This window comes from Rattus rattus, chromosome 3 (genome assembly GCF_011064425.1).
Source record: "Rattus rattus isolate New Zealand chromosome 3, Rrattus_CSIRO_v1, whole genome shotgun sequence".
NCBI lineage: Eukaryota > Metazoa > Chordata > Mammalia > Rodentia > Muridae > Rattus > Rattus rattus.
In genome coordinates, this window is record NC_046156.1 from 65,230,411 (window position 1) to 65,254,860 (window position 24,450).

Genomic DNA, 24,450 nt, shown 5'->3' on the forward strand with positions numbered 1-24,450 from the left:
GCACAGGCTTGTCTCCTACTGGCTATGTAGCTGTGAGGGTCAGTGAGGATGGAATGAGCTAGGAGCAGGGGTGTCTCTCAAGGCACAACCGTGAGGGATTAACTTGATTCAAAAAACTCACCAAACCACGTGTGGCGGAATAGTCCTTTTAAAATCTCTGATACCAACCAGTATTCAAGAGTACCCTGGGGGCAGAGGCAGTAGAAACACCACGCCCAGGTCTACACAGTCACAGTGAGACCTAGTCTTAAAAAAGGCTGTGGGATGTATGTGTTTGTGTGTGTGCAAGTCAGCAATTAGTGACTTGTCTCCTTTCCTCCCAGTAAAGTCTTCTACCTCCTTTTGCATTGTTAGGAGGTAGAGATGTGACCCAAGGTTGAAAAACACATGACAACTGTCTCAAATGACTTAGATTTAATCACTGGAAGCAAACTGAATGGAAGCTTACAACAGAAGAGATACACGTCAGTGCTTTTTGCAAACCGAGATGGGACAGACTGGGGGCTGCCCCTCAACCTGATCCTTTGCAAACAAAGATGTCCACAGTGTTCCTGGAACTCTGGCTCAGGAAAGGGGAGACTGCTGGTTCTGTGGTTCAGTCACCTTGCTTAGCACTCACTCCTGGCCAGCATCTGGAGCACCGGTTTGCCGGTTCTGGTCATCACCCTTCTTCTTGTGGCCAGAGACAATGTCATCAATCCGCAGAAGCAGAACTGCAGTCTAAAAGAAAAACAGGTCAGCAGAGAAGAGAAAGACACCGTTTTCTTTTAGCTTTCTCCTAGCTCCTCCCACAGAATTACCATTTTATCTGGGATCTTCCTCTTCAGAGTCTCGAATGAACAATGAAGCTCTACCTAAGCAAGGGATATAACTTGTCCCCTGTTACGCTGCTTCTGTATAAGCTAAAGGTAAGTAGGGAGTAGAGTTCCTTGGGAGACCTTTGGGGAACACTGCCTTTTTATGGCCCTTCCTTTTAGACAAAGCACAGAAGCTGGTTATCTGGACAGAAATGACGTATGGCGTCTTACCTCCACTGCTGTTTTGTATGTTTGTAGCTTCACAGCCAATGGCTCCCAAATACCCAGCTCTTTCATGTCCACTAAGGTACCAGTCTCACCATTCACACCCCAGGTCTCACAATTCTCCTGTGTGTGCTTGGCCTGCAGGTGGAATAAATACGGGTAGGGAGAGTACAATGAAGGATGCTGTGTCAGAGAACAGACAAAACCAAACCACTAAAAACTGACAGCAAACAAGGCAGACTACAAGATTTGAAGGAATGAGCGATAAGAAAAGCAAAGGGGTAAAGTTAAGGTTGATGGCTACTGGGGAAGGACACCAAAGGTTGACCTCTGGCCTACACATACAACCCACACAAGTGTGCATGAACTTAAGGGTATGTGCACTTATGAGTATAAACATCCTGTCAGAAAAAAATTTTTTCCCTTAGGGTGAAAACAGCTTTCCTTACCTCGGCAAGGAATGGGTATAGAAAAGAACTCACCCGAAGGGAGGTAAGCAGACGAATGGTACTGGCCCCACAGTTCTGGATCAAGGTCCGAGGGATGACCTCTAAAGCCTGGGCCACAGCCCTATATGGCCATTGTTCCACACCAGTCATGGCCTTAGATTTTTCTGTCAAGGCATGGGCCACAGCCATCTCAGAGGCTCCACCACCAGGCACAAGCTGAGGGTCCAGGAGGACATTGCGGCACACTTGCATGGCATCCTGGAGGTTGCGTTCTACTTCCTTGGGGAAGCCGAGAAATGGTTTAGTCAGCTCGGTGACTCACAGAGAAATCAGAGGCTAAGGATTTCCTGACTGGCAAACTTTTTGCAAACCACAAATAGGGCAACTAAGAAGACCCTTGTGACCCCTACTGGCGAGGGGCAGAAGTTATGTTCACATTCTAACTCAGGAATGTGAACACAAAAGGACTCCTGCAAAAGGGTTAGGGGATATTACATCTCAACTACGAGGTTAGGTCTTTATATTGCACCAGAGAGAATCAAACTATTTCCCTTCTTTCCTAGTTGTGCCCTCCAGCAGACTGTATGGTGTACTGTCAACTATCCTCTGCTTACCAGCTACTATCCTGGAACAATTACTCCCTTTGGGAGTAGGGATGGGGTTACAATTTCAATTTAAAGGGGCTGCAGTTGCAGCAATGGCTTAGTGGTTCAAGGCTCTTACTAACAAGCTGGATCACCTAAGTTTGATTCCTGGGACTGGGACAGTAGAAGGAGAACAGAAAGAGAAAGGAGGGGTTGGGGATTTAGCTCAGTGGTAGAGCGCTTGCCTAGCAAGCACAAGACCCTGTTGGGTCCCCAGCTCTGGAAAAAAAAAAAAAAAAAAAAAAAAAAAAGGAGCAGTAATGTTGGGTTTGTGAAACTGGAGCCACAATGGAGTATATATGGGCTGCCACCCATACGAGACCACACTGAGCCACCAAAATGAGATCCTATCACATACACTCACACCCTTGCTGGCCTGGAATTTAATCAAGTAGACCAGAATGGCCTTAAAAAAACCCACGAAGACCCACCTGTTCCTACTTCCTGAGCGCTGGGATTAAAGGAGTATACCACCATAGCCGGCCTTTGCCGTTCGTTCTTATTTTTAAAGATTTGAAAAAAAAAAAAAAAAAAAAAAAAAAAAAAAAAAAAAAAAAAAAAAATTTACCTATCTTGTGTGTGTGTCTGCATGAGTTTATGCATGCTATGTGTGTTTGGTGCCTTTGGAGGCTGGGGAATTCCCTGGAAAAGCAATGAGTGATCTTACCACTGAGCCTCTCTCCTGCTCCAGCTGTTTTCTTTTGTTTTGAGACAAGGTCTCCCTGTATATCCTCTGCTGGTCAAAACTCTTGTAGACCAGGCTTGCTTCACCTGATTGTCTCCAAAATGCTGGGATTAGGTGCATTCACTACCATTACCTGGCCTGTTTTTTTTGTTGTTGTTTTTTTTTTTTTTTTTTTTTTTTTTTTTTTTTTTTTTTTTTTTGAGTTGGGGACCCGAACCCAGGGCCTTGCCTTGCTAAGCACTGAGCGCTCTACCACTGAGCTAAATCCCCAACCCTGTTGTTGTTTTTCAGACAGGATATTTCTACATAGTTCTATATAGTTTTGGCTAGCCTCAACCTCAGAGATCTGCCTGTCTCTGTCCTCCCCTCTCCCTGTCTCCACCCAGTGGTGGAGTTAAAGGCATACGCTACCACGGCCTGGCTTATGTAGCCCTTCACACTTTCAAACTTGTGGTGATCTTTCTGCTTCAGCTGGGATCACAGGTATAAGCTGCCATATTAGGCTTCCAAACACACAGCAGTTTCTAGATTGTGCCTGCTTTCCATTCCTCTCTCTTTCTACTTTAAACTGAGGCTGGCCTCATACTTTATATGTAGAACAGTCCCTCTTTCTGACTCACCACCATGCCTTGATTACGTGGCACCAGGGGCAGAAATTGGCACTCAGTACTCCCGTTAATCTCTTCACTGTCATGTGACTGGTTCTGCTCCTTCACACATCTATGCAGTCATGCAGCCACAGGCCAAAGGATCATGGACTGAAAATAACTGCTACATCATTTTCTTTTAAAGTCGACATATTAAGCTTGTTACAGTGGTGACAATTCTAGGATGGAACAATGTCCTTCCCTTGGTCACATTGCCAAGGCTCACTCACCGATAGTATCTCTTTGCTGGCTCCTCTAAGAAGAATGGTGCAGGCCTTTGGGTCTTTGCAGTCAGTGATGAATGTGAAGTACTCATCTCCAATCTTCTTGATTTCCAATAAGCCTGCTCCTGTACCAACATCATCTTCTCTCAGTTCCTCGGGTCGGCTGACTATCCGTGCCCCACAGGCTCTATTGGGTGGAGAGGATGTGACTTCAGATGCTTTTACCCATCTAGTGATCTACCGTCTGTGGTTAAAGGTTAGACTAAAATACATTACTAGAATCACTGAGAGGTCTGAACCGACTGGTAGGAAAGTTTTAAATGTATACAAGCCACGTTTCTTAAATGTGGCTTTAGAAATGTAATTATATATATACACATGGCAACTAATCATAACTGGATTCAAGTATAATTTTTAGATAATAAAATCTGGACAATGAACTCCCATACATATGTAACTCAGTTCAATTATACCAAGAGGCCATGGGATGGCTCAGCAGGTACCATGCTTTCCATACAAGTCTGAGGTCCTGAGTTCAATACCCATGTAGTGGTTGGAACAGGTTTGGCCTCATACTCCTGTGTTGGAATCCTTGGCCCATGGGGAGGTGTGTCCTTGTTGGAATGGCTGTATTCTTGTTGGAAGAAGTGTGTCACTGTGGGGGTGGACTTTACAGAAGAGTCCCTAGCTGCCTTCTGAAGCCAGTCCCCTTCTGGCTGCTTTTGGGTCAAGATGTAGAATACTCAGCTCCTTCTAGAGCAACATGCACCTTGTCTGCCAAGACTGCCATTCTTCCCACCATGATGATAATGGACTGAACTTCTGAAATTTCAAGCCACTCCCAACTAAACGTCCTTTATAAAAGTTATCTTGGTCATGGTGTCTCTTCACAGCAATAAAACCCTAACTAAGACAACCCAGAACTAAAAAAAAGTCAGGAGAGAACACTTCAGAAAGCAGTCATCTAACTTCTACATGTGCACATGCAATGTACCCTCTGCACATCATACAAAGTGTAATAAAAAAAAAAAGACTATACAAAAAGATTCCAAAGTCAAGCAAGAATCTGAGAAAAACTTGGGGTATATATCTATGATTCTAGCATAGGAGGCCGAGGCAGGATTGTGGATTTAAGTACAGCTTTGAATTCCAGACAGTACAAATTATAAACATAACCCAATAATAAATGTTAAACTTTTCTTTTGGGACAGTCCCATTTAATCCAATTTGGCTTCCAACTTCCCACCCTGTTGACTCTACCTCCCAAGTGCTAAGATCATATTATACACTAGTACCAAGCAGGTTTCCCCCCCTCGTATTTTTTATTTGAGACAGAATCTCGATATGTAGTTAGTCTTGGCAGTCCTGGAGCTCACTATGTACATCTACATACAATAGGCTCAGTGTTCCTGTCATCTGCCTGTAGCTGTGCTGGAATTAAAGGCCTAAGGCACTACACCCAGCTCAGGATAGCAGTTTTCTTTTTCTTTTTCTTCTTGGTCCTTTGAGACAGTGTTCCTGTAGTCTTCACTGCTCTGGAATTTGCTTTGTGTAGCAGGCTGACCTTAAACTCAGAGAGTCCCCCGCCTTCTTTGTCTCCTGAGCACTGGGATTAAAGGCACCACTGCTCAGCTTACAAGGATACCATGTCTCCTTTCATGTAAACTTATGGGAACAAGGAGAAAAACTAAGCATGCATATGCATGTCTAGAACCATTTTGGAACAAGCAGACATAGGACTCTCTCTCTCTCTCTCTCTTTTTTTTCCCCCTTTTTTTTCCGGAGCTGGGGACCGAACCCAGGGCCTTGCGGTTGCTAGGCAAGCGCTCTACCACTGAGCTAAATCCCCAACCCTGACATAGGACTCTCTTAAATTGAGTTATGTGCCTGGTAGGTGGTAGAGTTGGGATCTCAAGTATTTCCCATAGTTCTACATTCTAATGCCTTGTTCCCTTTGGTAGTTCCACTGGAGTAATAAAGTCTTTATGATTTTGGATCAATGGAAAGGTTTTCAGGACCAAAATCAAAATCAACCAACAAAAGACTAGAACCTTCCCAATTGTGAGCCAAAATAAACCTTTTCTCAAGTATTTGTTTCATGAAGAGAATTAACCCAATAGGTTAGCTTTTTCAAAATTACATTTACTTTGTGCAGTGAACAACTTGTGGGAGTCAGTTCTATGCACCATGTGGGTCCCAGGAATCAAATTCAGGTTGTCAGGCTTAAAGCAGATACCTTTACCCACTGAACCATCAGGACCCTACCCTCCCACCCTCAAGCCTTGAGATAGTCCCATTCAGTTGTAAAAGATGGCCCGGAAGTAATTTGCCCAGGCTGACTTCAAACTTAAGATAATCAATCCTCTTCCCTCAGTCTTCTAGAGTGCCGGGATTCTGAGTCCTGAGTGGTTGTTTTGTTTTGAGATGTCTCTTATAGCTCAGGCTAACTGGAAAGTCCCTGAAAATAACCTTCAGCTCTTGATAGCCTCTTGCTTTGTCTACTCGGTGATAGAATCGGTGATAGAATGACAGGTCGTACCACTGACTTAGTGGTAGGAAAAAGTACACACACGCACCACACCTACAGATCCAAATGAACAACCCAGGTGTGCACATGTGAAAAGCAGAGGCTAACTTTGTGGAGTCTGTTCTCTCCTTCCACCTTTACATAGGATCTGGGGAATCAAATTCAGTTCTTCAGGCTTTTTTTTTCTCTCCCTCAGCCAGATGTTTCTTTCTAATGAATTGACCATTACATTTTTAATTTCTGAAATGGCCAACAGACCATAGAAAGACATTTATTTAGGCACCTGCTTGAAGCCAACAGCTTCAGCAAGCTGCTGGCCTTGATTCAGGGCCAATCTTCAGGCTTTTATGGCAAATTGACAAGTCACTTTGTGAATGCCCAGACCCACCAGGGTTTCAACTTTTATTTCACGCTGCTCTTTAATTGACTATGCAGCAAAAGCTGGCCTCAAACTCACAAAGATCCTCCTGCCTTAGCCATTCAGGTGCTGGGATTATACATGTACACCATCAACACTGGTTTTTCATAGATCCTTTACAATAGCAGTTAGTGTAACTACAGTCCCTCTATCAGTAACATTTAGTGGTAACTAACTAGGTTACACACATGTATGAGTCGGGAGTTTTCTACTTTCATGAGACTGAATCCAAGTGGTAAGCTGGGAGGCAAATGTCTCTATACCCCAAGCCATTTCAATTACTCCTATCATTAAGTTTTATTTTTTTGGGTTTTTGAGACAGGGTTTCTTTTTATAGCCCTGGCTATCTTGGAACTTGCTCTACAGACGAGGCTGGTCTCAAAATCAAGAAGTCAGCCTGTCTTTACCCCCTAAAGGTTGGGATCAAAGGTGCACGTCATGACATCCAGTATCAATTTTTCTCTCCTTTTAAATAAAATGTACTTACTTATATGTTTTTTAATGTATGAATGCTGTCTGCATGTATGCCTGCATGCCAGAGGAGGCCATCAGATCCCACTACAGATGGTTGTGAAGCACCATGTGATTCCTGGGAACTGAACTCAGGATGTCTCTGAAAGAGCAGTCAATGCTTTTAACCACTGAGCCATCTCTCTCTCTATCCCTAAGTCTTTTACTTTCTTAATGGTATTTTTTTTTTTTTTTTTTTTGGACAGTTTCTGACCTAGAACTCACTATGTAGATCAGGCTGGCCTTAAACTCAAATAGTTTGTCTTTGCATCCAGAGGTACAATCACCATAGCCAGCTGTAAAAGATGGAGGACTGCCCAAAAAGATAGCTTAATGGTCAAAAGTACTCTTTTGGAGGACCATTGTAGCTTCATTCCCAGCACCTACATATTTGTTTCACAAATGCCTACTAACTTCAACAGACAGAAACCTTCTTTTTGGAACCCTTGGCCACATTTTAAAAAATTTGTTTTTTGAGATATTAAGACAAGGTTTCACATAGCCCCAACTGGTCTCTAAAGATCACTTGTGAACTGATTCTTCTCCCTTTATGACCCTAGTGTTGGAGTTATAGGCAGGTACCACTCTGGCCATAATAAATTAGCACTAGAAATAGATACCCTGAATGTAGACATCAGTGTATTGAAATTTACAGAAGTGGACTCACTAGCAGCAATCTAATGCTTCTGCTATATTCAGAGCCAGACAGTACAAATCACCAGCCCCGAGTGGTCTAACACCTGGAAGCCTAGAACTGAAAGGCAGGAGGACTGCTGTAAATTCAAATTCAGTCTGGGGTGCAGAGTTACAGGTCATTGAGGGATACAGAGCAACAGCTTTTCTTTAAAAAAAAAAAAAAAGAAAGAAAAAAAATTAAGAAAGAAAGAAAGAAAAAGAAATTTTTACCACTGAGCAAAAATTGCAGAGAACAGAACTTTTTGACAAGCAGTTACTGCATCCTGTACCATTTCAGGCAATGAATATACTATGCAGCTAAAATAAAATATTACCTTTAACTGGCTTACTTACCTAGCAATGCGATTATTGTCTGTTTTCCGGACTCTACGAATGGCTGTGACATTGGCCCGCATGAGGTAGTGCTGAGCTAAATCTGAAATTTAAGAGTAGATGTGTCAGCTAGACACCCAAACTCTGAACTGGTTTTATCACCAAAGTATTTAAAACAGCACACAACTGTCTTTGCCAACCCAAGGGACAAAACCAAATCACACCACTCACCCTCTTCTACCTCAAAGGCAGGCTTGAAAAACAAATGGGGCCCTACCCGAGATGCCCTTTTCTGTGATGACCACGTCAGGTTTCAGCTGGATAATATCCTCACACAACTGCTGGATGTACTCTTCTTCCATTTGCAGGATGCGGGTGAAATCCTCCTCTCGTGTAATCTCAATGTCAGTCTGTGAATGAAGAAAAGGCACTGACTGAAGCTGGAGAGACAGCTCAGCAGTCAGGAGTAGCACTCACAGCTGCCTGGAATTCCAGCTCCAGGGGATCCAACTAACCTGTACTCAGACACACAATGTTCCCCACAGACTGCCACATGCACATCCAGGCACACACACAATAAACATTAATAAAAATAACTTAAAAATCCTTAGGCTGATGAAGATAGTCAAGTGTCATCCCAGTTACTCCCTCTACCCAACCCTCTCATGTATTCCAGAAAATGTCAATCTGAATGTCAAAACTTCACATCTGTTCCACACATCTGGGTTGGACCTTTTGTTTTATTAGTTAGTGTGTATGAATAATTCAGATCTCAAATTCTCTATACCTTTTTTAGGACAGGGTCTTATCCTATACATTGTCCAGGTTGTTTCTGATCCAAGAGGTCTCCCTGCCTCATTCAACTGCCCACGTAAACAGGACTGTCTATACCCACACATCTCAACGAATGCGCAACAAATTTATTTAATTTTTTGTCACTCTCTTCCCTCAGTCCTGGGCTTCAGACTGCTTACTTGGAAAACAAACATCAAACTATTTTCAAGAAAGGATAATAAATGGCAGCACACAAATGTCACTTGTCCATATTAGTAATCAGAGTCTACTAAAGCCGGGCAGCCAAGGGTAGTGGTACATGTACTTTAGTTCCAGCACTTAAAAGGCAGAGGCAGGTGATCTTTGTTAATCTGAGGCCAGTCTGGTCTACACAGTGATTTACAGAACAGTCAGGACTACGTAAAGAGAACCTATCTCAAAAACAAAATATAAAACCCTCACAAGGCTGGGAATCTTACCTGGCTTTCTCCTTTCTTGTACTCCAGAGAAGAATCCAGTAGAACAATTCGAGGATTCTTAATATAGCGGCGCATTCTTGGATGGGTCACATCCTTGTTGATCATAACTCCACGTAAGACACACGAGTCTTCAATGATGCCCCCGGGTATCTGAGCAAAAGAAGATTTACTTTTTTTTTTTTTTTATAAATATTTACTTATTATGTATACATCATACAGCTTTCTGCCTGTATGTATGCCTGCAGTCCAGAAGAGGGCATCAGATCTCAATACGGATGGTTGTGAGCCACCATGTGGTTGCTGGGAATTGAACTCAGGTCCTCTGGAAGAGCAGACAGTGCTCTTAACCTCTGACCTCTGAGCCATCTCTCCAGCCCAAGAAGATTTACTTTAATACATAACCAAGATGCAATAACTGGGACTGATGACACATCACACGACACTTGCTTCCCTGCATGCAAGCCAAATCCATCTCAAATCTATCCCCATACAGCTTTCCAAACGATTATTCTTTTAGATCCAAGATACCTTTCTTCCATGAAGCTCAAAAACAAAATAATTAAATAGATAAGTGGCAGGCACCATATAAGTTCTAAGGTGGTGTGAGCATCAGTGAGTTCCAGGTCCTTTAGGAATAGTGAGAACCAAAGCAATGGCTGCAAATATGTTCTTGTTTTTGGTTTGAGACATAATCTTACTACATAGCTGTAGCTATACATAGATGTACCTAAGTGCATCTACCAAATACTGGGATTAAAGTTCACCACCAAGCTCGGCTGCAAATATTTGACTTCTTAGGAAGGATGCTAATCTTGGGCCATGACATGCAACCTGAAGGATGAATAAGATCCATAGAAATTCACTGTCCTGACAAAGATTTGAAAGGACTTACTTCATCATTAGGATATTCCCACAGATTTTTAGACTTGAGCTCCAGCTGCTAGCTCTAAGATATTACACTAGCTAGCTACTACACTTACATTCTGATCTTAAATTTAGTAAAAGTAGGAAAGCTTTTGTAGTCCTGGCTGTCCTGAAACTCACTTTGTAGACAAGCTGACCTCAAACTCAGAGACCCGCCTGCCTCTGACTGGTGTGCTGGGATTAAAGGTGAGTGCCATCACTGTTCAAACAAATTTTATTACAATGAGTATGTGATGGTCAATCTTGGTGGTCAACTTGACACCTGGAATTAACTAAAACCCAAGCAACTAGCATACCAGTGAAAGATTTTTCTTGATTGGATCATTTGAGGTCAGAAAGTGGTCCATACCTTCTGGTGGCAGCCCACATAAAAGGACATAGGGCTGACTGCCTGCCCTCATTCTCACTGGCAAACTCATCTGGCCTGCTGCTAAGGCATTAGAGCCTACTTCTTTGGGATTCCAAGTAGATTGAAGACCAGCTCAGACAACCAACCTAGAGTACTGAAGGACTACCAGAATCTTTTTTTTAAATTTATTTAATTTATATGAGTACACTGTTGCTCTCTTCAGACCAGAAGAGGGCATCAGATCCCACTATAGATGGTTGTGAGCCACCATGTGGTTGCTGGGAATTGAACTCAGGACCTCTGGAAGAGCAGTCAGAGTGCTTAACTGCTGAGCCATCTCTCCAGCCACTACCAGAATCTTATTTTTCTATCAGGTGACAGCCACTGTTGGAATAGTCACTCTAATAAAGCCTTTCTCTTTAATATTCATCAGTTCTGTTCTCTAGAGAACCCTGACTAACAAAGTGGTTTGCCTGCATGCATATGTAATATATGTATACCTGGTGCCCTCAGTGGTCAAAAGAGGAAATCAGGTTTTCTGGAACTGGAATTATGGATGGCTGTGAGACACCACCTGGGTGCTGGTAATGGAATGTGGGTCCTCTATATGAGCAGTTAAGTGCTCTTAGCCACTAAGCCATTTCACCAACCTCAGCACTTGTAAAATGAATATCCTCACCAGTAGCTAATTAATACCCACAGGCATAGTTACGGACATATCAATGTCTTTTCTTACCCTTGTAAACCTTGTGTATGGAAGGTAGTAAAGGGAACAAAAAATGCTATCAGGAATTCTCCTTGATACTCTTTTAGGTCTTTGTTTCTGGGCTCTGTTGTTGTAAAAATATAAAAATTAAATGGAATCTTTTATCCTCACTCTAGGTGTACACTGCAGTGCCCCAAGGTATCTGCTGGATATCTTAAGTCTCAGTCAGCAAAGCGTCTCACCCACTCTGCTCCATCCCATATCACACTGCCAAAGGCCTCTCTCTGAGCCTGGCAGCAATCTCTTTACCTATCTAGTTCCTAAGGCAGGTTTGTTTCCATGCCAGAAACACACATCCCAACTCTGTGGAGGCCCAGACCTGCCGCAGCACACTTTCTTACACTTAAATCGCCAAATGAAAAGAACACACAACACAATAACCTTTGATCCAATTGATAAGATATAATTGCACACCTAAACATACAAAGCCCAATACACATCCATCCCTTAAGAACATTAATAAGAACTTGTAAATACGCAGAGCGGAATCTTAACGTTACCTGCCATATTATCCTGCCACGACTTCTCTCCTTATCCCTCCTGTCTCTTCCTCCTTTCCGTTCCAGACTCCTCCTCTTCCTTCAAACTTTTCTCCCACCTTCTCGTCCAATGACAGGCCTCCTTCTATCTTTTTTTTTTTTCTTTTTTTTCCGGAGCTGGGGACCGAACCCAGGGCCTTGTGCTTGCTAGGCAAGTGCTCTACCACTGAGCTAAATCTCCAACCCCAGCCTCCTTCTATCTTATACTTGCTTTATACATTATCCCACAGGGCTCTAAGTTAGTCCAGTTCTTCTTTCTAGTCTAACTAAATAAAGACACCCTACTCTGAACTGGAATGACCATGACAGATAACTCTCAAGCACACACTGGACTAGCTTACCTTTTCCACCCTTGCATACTTCTTGATATCAATTTCCTTTCTGCCATTCTCTTCAAACTGAACAGTCTTAACAGCATCCAGTGCAATGTTGCATGCCAAAGAGGACCACCGACTGATGACTTTTGTAGTAATAGAGCTATTGATGATGTTCAACATCATATCACGGTTATTGACATCAACAGGGGTACTGGAAAAAGAAACCCAGAGAACAGTCAATATAAAATGTTTACCACAGTAACTCGTGTAAACCTCAGTGAGCATAAGAGCATGCTAAGAGGCAGAATGAAGTGGTTAAAGTGACAAGACATCTTGCTAAACTTTCAAATACTGCTAAAATTCCTAAAACACTTTACAACGCCAGATAGATTTTTAGGGAAGAGGCAACAGCTTCCAAAAGAATTATCTAAGGCAAATGTTCAAGATAGGCAGTTACTGCTTGATAAAAAAAAGTAGCCAGGGATACAAGAGAGTAAGGTCCACCCTGAGAAATACGGATTCCAGTTTTGAAAAAAAAAAAAAAAAAAAAAAAAAAAAGTCCCAGGTTCAACCCCAAAGCACCGAAAAAATTCGGGTGTGGTGAATGCCTATGATTCTAGTACTTGGGAGGCTGAAAAGTTCAAAGCTCGCTTCAGTGCTACACAGTAAGTTCCAGGTCAGCTTGTACTACATGAGCCTATGTCTCAAAATAATAGATTCTGGGATTAGAGGTGCAACTTGATGGCACAGTGCTTGGTTAACACATGCATAAAGTCCTGGATTTAATACCCAAATGCCACGTTTTATAATTTATCATAATATATCTAAAGGTGGGGATGGAGATATGACTAAACAGTTAAGAGCACTTGCTATTCTTCTAGAGGACCTGTGTCCAGTGTATTAAAACTCTAGGGGAGTCACATTTCGGGTTTTCTCAGACACCTGCACTCATATGCACACACCCACCCACACAAAAACAACAACAAAACATCTTAGTAGAACACATCTTTAAATCTTAACACTCCAGAGTCAGAGGCAGCATGATCTCTACAGATTTGAGGTCATCGTGGTTCACAGACAATCCAGGACTACATCCTGTTTCAACCTGCCTCTTAAAATCTAAAGGGGGAACATTAAAACAGGGGAGGAAGGAGTGCTTAATAAGGGAGCGCATAATGGAACACATGTTAAAGGATGGAATACTGGTACTTAAAGGTTTAAGTGTAGATAAGAGTTGAGGAATGGGGAAAAGGAAGCAGTGATGGGTGGATTAACACTAAGAATGCATGAATAGTCAGGGCATAGTGGCATACATCTTTAATCCCAGTTCTCAGAAGGGAGAGGCAGAGGCAGAGGCAGAGGCAGAGGCAGAGGCAGAGGCAGAGGCAGAGGCAGTAGGATCTCTGAGGCTAGCCTGATCTACAGAATAAGTTCCAGAACAGCCAGGGGTACACAGAAAAAGCCTTTAAAAAAACAAAACAAAACAAAACACCTCACCACCACTAAAAGGAAAAGGAAAAAGGAGGGAGATGTGTTTTGAAGGTTCCCTGCATGGGTGGACAATGCTTGCTTGCAGAAGACATGGTGATTATATGAACTTATCAGTACCAGGCATACGATAATTCCCAATGAGTTATGTATGCATCAGGGAAGATCCAAAGGACGCTGAAACGGAAACCATCGCCACTGTTCTTGATCGCCTATCATAACTAGATAATAAAACTCTATTACTGAAGACACCACACACCTCTATTGCAGGACATAGATTAAGTCTAGACCTACAAATCTGTGTACCTTTCAGTCTTGGTTGAGAAGCTTTTTGTCCCAAAGACAGAGACTGGTCAAAGTGTAAAGAGTAACTAAGCACTTCTGAGTGTTCAGTTGCAAATGAAACATCTGTATCAATCTCTACTCAAGGTTTGTGGACATCTCAGAAGAGAGGGCAATCAGAATGCAAGAGCTAGTGGCTGTGAAAAAGACAATGCCACAGCATTCATACTATCACAGCGGCTGTGGTTACTTGTTCAAGGTCAAGCCAGTCAAAATTCCAGTGTGGGCCTGGAGAGAGGGCTCAGTGGTTAAGAGCACTGTCTCTTCCAGAGGTCCTGAGTAACCACATGGTGGCTCACAACCATCTATAATGGGATCTGATGTCCTCTTCTGGTGTGTCTGAAGAGTGACAGTGTACTCACATACATAAAACAAAAACACCTTGCTAAAATTCCACCATGGCAGAACATTTAGCAACTGGGAGTTGCTGAAGGAGGGCTATTTTCTTTATAATTGTGGCCACAGGTGGATTGGTCATTCTCTGGTGCATGGCCCTGCACACATATGGGCAGCACTAACTGGAATCAGTAGGTCATTTGAAAAAAAAAAAAAAAAAAAAAAAAAAATCAGTTTTTCAGTACTCTGGAGGCACAGGTTTCTTTGCTTGATGTACATATCCTGTTCTAGACCTACTGGGGCTCTAAACAGGAAAAAGCCACTTAAAAAATAGTTGAGGATATTTTGGGGGAGGGTCTGAGGCACTGTGGCATGTTTTTAATTCCATCATGGAATTTGTTCTCTGTTGTTCTGAGACAGGATCTCACTCTGCAGTTCTGGCACTACATAAACCAGGCTGGCTTTAAACCCAAGAGATCCACCTGCCTCTGCTTCTCATGCAACACCACACTTGGCTTTGTGTCGTTTTTTTTTAAAAGATTTATTTATTTATTATATGTAAGTACACTGTAGCTCTCTTCAGACACACCAGAAGAGGGCATCGGATTCCATTACAGATGGTTATGAGCCACCATGTGGTTGCTGGGATTTGAACTCAGGACCTCTGGAAGAGCAGTCAGTGCTCTTAACCACTGAGCCATCTCTCCAGCTCACTTTGTGTCGTTTTGATTAGGGTCGCCCTCCTTTGCATCCTAACTTCTGGGATTAAAGGCACGCACTCTTATACTCCCTTCACAGCACTATTAGCACAAAGCAAGTATAAATTACATTCAAGTTCTCTACATTCAAGCAGCATTTTCAGGTGTGGTCCTCTTGTTCCAATGGAAACGTGCTAGGTACTATCCTCACAGCACAGAGCCCCGAATTAGCTATACTCATACATGACTTGCTGATTGCCTGCCCTCATTCTCTCTGGCAAACTCATCTGGCCTGCTGCTAAGGCATTAGAGCCTACTTCTTTGGGATTCCAAGTAGATTGAAGACCAGCTCAGACAACCAGCCTAGAGTACTGAAGGACTACCAGAATCTTTTTCCTTTTTTTCGGAGCTGGGGACCGAACCCAGGGCCTCGCGCTTGCTAGGCAAGTGCTCTACTGCTGAGCTAAATCCCCAACCCCTACCAGAATCTTTTTTAAAAAATTAATTTATTTTATGTATATGAGTACACTGTAGCTATCTTCAGACACATCAGAAGAGGGCATCGGATCCCATTACAGATGTGGTTGCTGGGAATTGAACTCAGGACCTCTGGAAGAACAGTCAGTGTTCTTAACCGCTGAGCCATCTCTCTAACCCCGAATTATTTTTTAAAATGAGAATTCAATTCTCTTCTCTATTTTGCTATCTTTTTTCCATAATGGAAAGTACCTTGTTTGTGTGCTTGCTCTAATGGCCCTCAACCTATGTGCTTGGCTTTCTTTTATTAAGAACAGATCAATCTAAGCCTTTCACACTATCTATTTTCAGTCCTGCTTCCATACCTGATTTTCTTCAGAGTGCTGACCATATCATCCAGTGCCATGCGGTAAGCACTGATCACCACTGTTGGGTGCATCTGCTGCTCTAGGAAGTGCTCAGCCACAGACAGCATTTCTCCAGCTGCAAAAGGATATAGGCATTATAGCAACGCATTTCAAAGTACCAGGATATGCTAATAAAAAATAATTTTTCTTAAAACAGATCTCACTAAAGGTATGTATGTATTTGGCTATAAATATTGTTCTACATTTTACAACTTCTATAAACAATTTATAAAGAAAACATCCTTACTAGATACATCTTAATTTATCTAAAATTGACATTATGGACTTACTCTTTCCTTTTTAACTTTCTAACTAAATATGTACTTCAATTTCCCAAGAAAAATGAAAATATTTTTCCCAAGAAAGAAAAGTACAAAGGGGAAAGAGATTTATTGACATAATACCTTAGGACATAGCCAAACTGCTGTCACTAAAAATAAAACAGAGAAAAAGGGCTCACTATAACCCCTGCACTGGGAGGCAGTCGGGAGAAACAGGAACTCAAAGCCAGCCTTGAGAGAATGTTTGGCCACTGTTCTCAACAGAAAACAACTTATTTCTAGTTATCTTACCCAGGTCTCTATTAACTATACTATCTATATTAATCTCTTATAGATATGTGTGTGTTTTGTCTGCGAGTGTGTACCATGTGCCTGCCTGGTGCTTGTGGGAGGTGAGAAGAGGTTATGGGATCCCCTGGAACTAGGTACAGATGACTGTTGTTTGGAGATTGGTTCTAATGCTTTGATTCAATCAGGAATCTGCTTATCCACACCCTAAAGGTCCATGTCCCTAATTGGTTTTTGATAGATCAATAAAGATGCCAGCAGTCAATGGCTGGGCAAAGGGAGATGGGGCAGGGTGGGACCCTTTAGAGTTGCATAGGCTAGGGAGAGAAAAGAGAGACCACCATGAGTCCCAGGGAGAAGGATGGGACACAGGAGCTGCAGGAGAGAAAACCAATCAGCCATGTGTGAATTTGGGTAAGTAGCCACTGGACACTTCTCCAATTGGGCTTAGGATAGCAGGGGAAGGTTTAGGAGTGCCTAGTCATTGAGTTAGCAAGCATTTCAAAAATAAGCTAATGTGCATTTGCCTTTCATTTGCAAATCCAAAGAGTTCCTGGGTGGGTGGCTAGAGCACAAAGCAATGTAGCTAAAACTCACTGCTACAGATTGTGAGTGAAGAGTGAATGCTGGGAAACCAAATCTAGGTCCTCTGCAAAAGCAAGTGGGGCTAGAGGTGGCTCAGAGGTTAAGAGCACTTAACTACTCTTTCAGAACCCATTCCCAGCAACCAAGTTAAGTGACTCAAAATCATCTGTAATTCCAGTTTTAAGAGACCCAATATCCTCTTCTGACTTCTGTGAGCATTTGTACTCCTGAGAACAAACCATCATAGACACATAGACAAACAAACACACTCGCACTCATGCACATAATTTAGAACAAAACCTAAATTGCCCCAAAGATAAACAACTCCCCATATGCATATAAAAACAATTCATGTAAAACTATCTGTCAAAAGTGCCTGGCTTAAAAACAAAATTATTTTAAAAAAAAAAAAAAGACCAATTCACATACAATATGCATTAAAATGATAAAAATGTACCAGAGGAACTTATTAACCTTGTATTGCTTCTATCAGTAATAGCTTGGAATTAAACTACTTGTTTATGATAACTTTACAGAATGAATCTTATTATCTATTGCAAAAACCATTTTTTTTTTTTCCAAGACAGGATTTCTCTGTGTATCCCTGGCTGTTCTGGAATTCACACTGTAGACTAGGTTGGTGCTGAACTCAGAGACCCACCTGCCTTGGTCTCCCTAGTGCTGGGATTGAAGGTGTGTGCCACAATGTCAGGCTAACACATGTTATCTCTAATTTTTTTTTCCTTCAATCTTCCACTTTCCTCTTACCAAGAATAATTACTGATGTGGTTCCATCTCCAACCTCTTCATCCTGGGTCCTGCTAATTTCAATCATGGATTTTGCTGCGGGATGCTGGACTTGAATCTGAAAGAAAAACGAACCACTTTAAAAACACAAAACCTGGGGGTTGGGGATTTAGCTCAGTGGTAGAGCGCTTGCCTAGCAAGCCAAGGCCCTGGATTTGGTCCCCAGCTCCAAAAAAAAAGGGAAAAAAAACCCCAAAACAACAACAACAACAACAACAACAAAAAAAACAAACAAAAAAAACCAAAACAACCTCCCCAAACTTTTCAGTTTTGTTTTTATGTGGTTACATACATGCCATACATGTCCCTTAAGGACAGAAGACAACTTGTGGTTACTGGCTGTCTTTCTACTATGTGAGTACTGGGGACAGAACTCAGGTTGTCAGGCTTGGCAGCAAACTGAGCCATTTTGCCAGCTCTCAAAAGACCTCTTAGCATGGCCCCAACTCTTGAGTGTCTCATACTCTCTCTCTTTTTTTTAAAGATTTATTCATTTATTATATATAAGTACACTGTAGCTGTCTTCAGATACACCAGAAGAGGGCATCGGATCTCTTTACAGATGGTTGTGAGCCACCATGTGATTGCTGGGAATTGAACTCAGGACCTCTGGAAGAGCAGTCGGTGCTCTTAGTCGCTGAGCCATCTCTCCAGCCTGTCTCATACTCTCTTAACCCTTTGTTTTACTATATTTCTCAGATTAAATTAAATTAAAACCAGCCCCAGCCAGATGTGGTAGCTCGTGCTTTTAATCTCAGAAGAGACAGGCAGATGCTGGTGGATCTCTGTAAATTCTAGGCCACCCATATATCACAAGCTCCAAGCCACATAGTGAGGCCCTGTCTCAACCCCCCCACACCCCCAAAAAAAAAAAGAAAAAAAAAAAAAAAAAAAAAAAAAAAGAAAAGGGCTAGAGAGCTGTCTCAGTGGTTACAGGTACTTGTTGCTTTTTTAGAGGACCCAAACAAATTCAGTTCCTAGCCCTACTATTGGAGGGCTCACAACCACCAGAAACTGTACCTCTAGAAGGTACATCCTTGGGTCATAGTGCTCTTCTCTTCAATATCTTTTTTTTTTTTTTTTCTTTTTTTTTAGCTGGGGACGAACCCAGGGCCTTATGCCATCAGTAGGCAAGGCTCTACCACTGAGCTAAATCCCAACCCCTTCTTCAATATCTTAAGCAAATCACTTTTGTGGGGAAAAGTGTCACTGAGAACTTAGTCTTTAAAGCTTCTTCAGTTTAGTAAAAGCATTGTAGTGATTGAATTATGTCCTCTGAAGACAGACTCGAAGGTCTAAACCATCTGACCTACGAATGTTGTCTTTACTTGGAAGGTGGCCTCTGAAGATACATTCAAGTTAAAACAAGGTCATACTGGCTTAATGTGAGTCCCATCATTCTTTTACAAATAAAGGACAAACAAGAATTTTAACAGCATAAGATGGAAACAGAGACCCTGGGCTTACAACTGAAAGGAATGAGAAACATTATTAAAAGATATAAGAAACAAGAGATTCGGGCTGGAGAGATGGCTCAGTGGTTAAGAGCACTAGCAGCTCTTCCAGAGGTCCTGAGTACAATTCCCAGCACCCACATGGTGGCTCACAGCCATCTGTAATGAGATCTGATGCTCTCTTCTGGTGTGTCTGAAGACAGCTACAAGTGTATTTATATAAATAAAATACTTAATTAAAAAAAGAAAAGAAACAAGAGATTCTGTCTTAGTTGTCAGAAGTAGGCCCCACTGAAACCCCATACTTACAGCTTCAGTCATGGGAAAATTAAGTTTCTGCTGCATCCCTTTATTTTGTGCAGCTGGGCATAGAATCTAAGTCCTTCTGAATAAGAAAGATGTACTCTAATACAGAGGTACATCTTCTAGCCTCCCTTTATGACAAATTATTGATACATAGCTGAGGCTGTTTTCCAATCTCAACTCTTCTGCCTTAATGCTGAGATAGCAGGCATGCAGCACACCTGGAGTTTCTATCTTTAAGCCAGCCATAGTAGGCAGACTAGCCAGGAAAAATGTTCCAAACCTGTAATCACAGTACTCAGAGGCCTTGAACCCGCAAGATTAATCTCAAATCCCTACTCCTCTGACCTTTACCCCAAAATGCTGAGATTAGAGGCACACTGCCATCATGCCTTGATAAACTTGGATTTTAGACAGGGTTATTTTATTTAGTGCAGGATGACCTTGAACTCATGATCTTACTTCTACCTCTGGCCCCAAAGTGTTGGGATTAGAGGCATATAACACTATGCCAAGGTTATCTACATGTATCTGAATAGGTTCTTGGTATTCAAAATTGTTAGAAAAGGAGGTGAGGGTTAAAGAAAAAAAAACAAAAAAACAAAAAAAAACCCAACACAACAACAAAACCAAAATCAAACACACCTCTCGAAGAATGGCATTACCATCATTGGTCATCACGATGCCTCCCATTGGATCCAAAAGCATCTAAGAAAAAGCAAAAGTGTTATAGATAACAAAAAAAAGAGGACATGGAGTTTGAGTTCCAATAAAAGGTAGTCCAACCTTCATCATAGATTTAGGTCCCAAACAGGTCCGGATGATGTCTGCAATTGTCTGTTGGTAAGGAAATACAAAACAAGAAGCACAGTCAGAGAATAATGTGTTTCGAAGAACCACAAACAGAACCATTACTTTGTTTTAAACAGGGTTTTACTAGGTAGCTCTGACTGGCTTTGAACGTAAGAGACAGCCCTGTTTCTGATTCTCAATGAAAGGATTAAAGGCATGCTCCACCATGCCCAGTGCATAGCCAGTGTTTTGAAGATTTATTTTTTACAGGTATGAGTGTTTTGCTCAAATACATGTTTGTGCTCCATATGGATGCCTGAAGAGCACGTTGGATGCCCTAGAACTGGAGTTACAGGAAGTTGTGAGCTACCACCTGGGTTTAGAGAATCAAATCTATGTCTTCTGCAAGAGTAGCAAGTGCTTGGGGCTGAGAGATAGCTCAACAATTAAGAGCATTGACTGTTCTACTAGAGGTCCTGAGTTCAATTCCCAGCAACCACATGGTGGCTCACAAGCATCTGTAATGGGATTTGATGCCCTCTTCTGGTGTGTCTGAAGATAACAATTGTGTGTACTCATACATAAAGTAAATTAGAAATTGTTTAAAAAAAAAAAAAAAAAGCCATCTTTCCAGCCAGAGTCAGTGTTTAACAAGAATGCTATTGTAGACATGATAAATGAACTTTCAAAAAGAGTCTTCAGGGGCTGGAGAGATAGCTCAGTGGTTAAGAGCACTGACTGCTTTCAGAGGTCCTGAGTTCAATTCCCAGCAACCACATGGTGGCTCACAACCATCAATAATGAGATCTGATGCCTTCTTCTGGTGTGTCTGAAGACAGCTACAGTGTACTTACATATAAATAAATAAATCTTAAAAAAAGTCTTCAGTTTTAGTGTCCTAAGAGTCCAGCCTTAATATTTTTACTGACAGTGGTCCCTAAGCCACATGAAATCAAGTCTTTCAATCATTCACTTAATATATTTATGAGTTTGAAAGTGTGCTGGCACATGATTTTAGTTCCAGGATTTGGGAGACAAAGGCAAGCAGATCCGAGTCCAAAGATAGCCTGGCGTGCATAGAAAATTCTAGGCAACCCCGACAAGATCCTGTCTCCAAAGAGGGGACAGGGTTCTTTCAGAGGACCTAGGCTCTTTCAGAAGTCCTACCACTCACATAGTAACTTTCACAACAGCCTGGAACTCCAGTTCCAGGGGGATCTGACAACCTCTTCTAGGCTTCTTGTGCATCAGGCATGCACATGGTACACGTACACATACTTGGAGGCAAAACACTCAAACAATGAATAAATAAGTAAATCTTTAAAAACCTCCCTTCCTGTATCACCGTCAGGGAAACATGCGTTTTCCTCTGTTCAACTGTACAGAACCATAGGAAGTTTGCTATTACAAATAATGAAGATTTGTAATATTTGAAATATTAGGGAGTCATCCAGAATGAACTGCTATTATCACTTAAAACATGTGTTACCTTTGCAGCATTGATATTTCCAGATTGAACTTTTCTTCCAGACTCACGCTTTGTATTCTGACCTAAAACAGACAAAAACACGTGTCAATAGCCCAGTGTACACAATCATTTTATTTCCTAACTGAAAGAAAATGTTTACATTTTTTAATGTATATATGTGCATATCAGGTGTACAATGCGTAGCACAACTTTGGAGGTCAGAAGACAACTTTCAGGACTGAATTCTCTTTCTATCATATAAGTGCCAGGGATTAAACTTGGTCATCTAAGTCAGGTATGGTGGCGCATGTCTCTGACCCCAGCACTTATAAGGCAGAGTCAGGAGGATCTCTGTGACTTGGAAGCCAGCCTGGTTTACATAGAGAACCTGTCTCAAACGAAACAAACAAACCACAATAAAAAGACCTCCAGTTATTATTAGGCTTGGTGCTTTTTTTCTTTTTAAACCTGCTTAGGGATCCTACCACCAACCTTATTTATCAAGTTTTGAAAACAAAAATACAAAGGTTTCAGTGTATAACCAGCAGTTACAATTACAATGGTTTAAGACTGGGCATGGTAGCATATGCTTTTAATCTGAGCACTGGAGATGCAGATGAATTTCTGAACCAACTCGGTCTATAAAGTTCCAGGCCAGTCAGAGTTACAAAGTGAGATCCTGTCTCAAAAAGCACCTTTAGGGGCTGGAGAGATGGCCCTGTAGTTAAAAGCATCGGAAGCTCTTGCAGAGAACTCTGGTTCTATTTCCAGCATCAACATGGAAGCTCACAACCATCTATAACTACACTTCCAGGGGATCTGATATCCTCTTCTGGTGTCTGCAGACACTGACATACATGCAGGCAAAAGACACACAGAATGAAGAGAAGCCCCAGTACATTAAGAGATAACCTGAAATGCTTTAACTTCAGAATCTTGACCAATACTTTCCTTGTATGCATGCTCACATACTTCCAGCGATTCATATCTTTAGATCCCTGAATGGGCCTCAGCAGGATGGTGATTTTTCCCAGAGTGCACATCCCTTACAACCTCCGTGGGAAGAGGAGCTACAGAGTCTCAAAGATTAGTGACCAAGAAAGTGTGCTTGTGAGGCTGGAAAGATGGTTCAGCTTCAATTCCCAGCCCCCCATGGTGGTCACAACTGCCCATAACTCCAGTTCCAGGGGATGTTGATGCCTGGAGAGTCAGCCTGTAGGTAAACTTTCTCAGGAGACTAGAGCAGAAAACGATGACTCCTTATGCCTCTGGTCTGCTAATTAAAACCCCATAGATTCGTTCATCTAAGTGTTGGTAGGAGGGGTAGTGTCACTGAACCCCTTTGTCTCTCCTCCCAGTGTGGCCATACTACATGTTTTTCTCTTTAGTATGTCTTAACTTTGAACCCGGTTTACTGAATTATTCTCAATAGCTCAGGTAACTGACAAGGAACTGGTGCTCTTTACTGAGATGAGAGGCGTTAGTTAAAGAAAACAGGAGAGGAATCTGGGAGAACTTAACTGGCTGGTGGGAAAGATCACATTCAAGATCGGGAGATCGGGAACGCAAGGAATGTCATTTCAGAACAAGGGTTGCTGAATGACCGCTACTGAAAAGATGCCATTTCCGATCTGCCGGTAAAGGAAGCTTTACTTACCAACTTAACTCATAATTCTTTGGAGAAGTACTACGGTCTCCTAAACACTGTTATTAAAGCATAAATCAAGCGAGCTGCCGTAAGTCACGCCTCTCCTAAGGGATGGACCGAGGATACGAAGCAAGGCCTAACGTTAAGAACCATTATTACTAACTACCAGACGGAAATCATGCTGTAAAGGACACGGGGGCGTGGAGGGTGGCGACTAAAGAACGGAACACAAATGGGATAAAGCACACGTTAAAAACTAGCGACTCCGAGAGCGGAAAGTCATTTTGTCAAAAGAGGGCGACAGGAGAAGGCAGGAGGAGAAAAACTAAGGAAGGAGGTTCTAAGGCGAAAAGACGACTGGAAAGCACGAGGGCCGAGTCATGGCGGGACGGGGCCGGGAAACACTGGCAAGCAAGGGGAGAGAGGGGCGGAGGGAGCCATCGCTTCCCTGAACTCACTGAGCACGAGCACTGGACGGTGGCCCATCATGGCGGCACGACGAAGAGCCGACTTTCCAGAGCTGGGGGAAATCGGCAGAACCTTCTGGAGAGAAGAGCAGCGAAGGAAACGCTGCCTCCTCAGGACTGACACAGAAACATGCTAACCTCTGAAGTACCGCCAATCACTAAGCCCATTTCATTGATTGGCATAAACATAGGCCAATCGTCGGTATTAGCCCCGCCCTCTACGCAAGAAAGGCACGGCAAGCTAGCTAGAGAGAGCATGATGGGTGGGGGGACTGGGAGACGCAAGCGCTTGCGCACTAGCGTGGCCGCTCCCGGCCGCGTGCGGGC

The 24,450-nt window shown here is 42.4% G+C and overlaps 1 protein-coding gene and 1 non-coding gene across 2 annotated transcripts; both read right to left on the bottom strand.

Moving 5' to 3' along the window:
• Nucleotides 1-399: 399 nt before the first annotated feature.
• Cct3 (chaperonin containing TCP1 subunit 3) lies at nt 400-24,438 on the bottom strand. The gene is made up of 14 exons (XM_032898093.1): nt 24,115-24,438; nt 22,030-22,091; nt 20,535-20,585; nt 20,394-20,456; nt 17,953-18,049; nt 15,989-16,106; nt 12,307-12,493; nt 9,388-9,537; nt 8,412-8,544; nt 8,156-8,237; nt 3,678-3,858; nt 1,505-1,750; nt 1,029-1,160; nt 400-720 (listed from the first exon to the last, which is right to left on the bottom strand). The coding sequence occupies exons 1-14, from the start codon at nt 24,143-24,145 to the stop codon at nt 616-618; spliced, it is 1,638 nt and encodes a 545-aa protein (XP_032753984.1). The 5' UTR covers nt 24,146-24,438; the 3' UTR covers nt 400-615.
• Nucleotides 6,397-6,532, bottom strand: LOC116897510. Its single transcript, XR_004387530.1, has one exon. It is a non-coding gene; the product is annotated as a small nucleolar RNA SNORA2/SNORA34 family (small nucleolar RNA).
• Nucleotides 24,439-24,450: the final 12 nt, after the last annotated feature.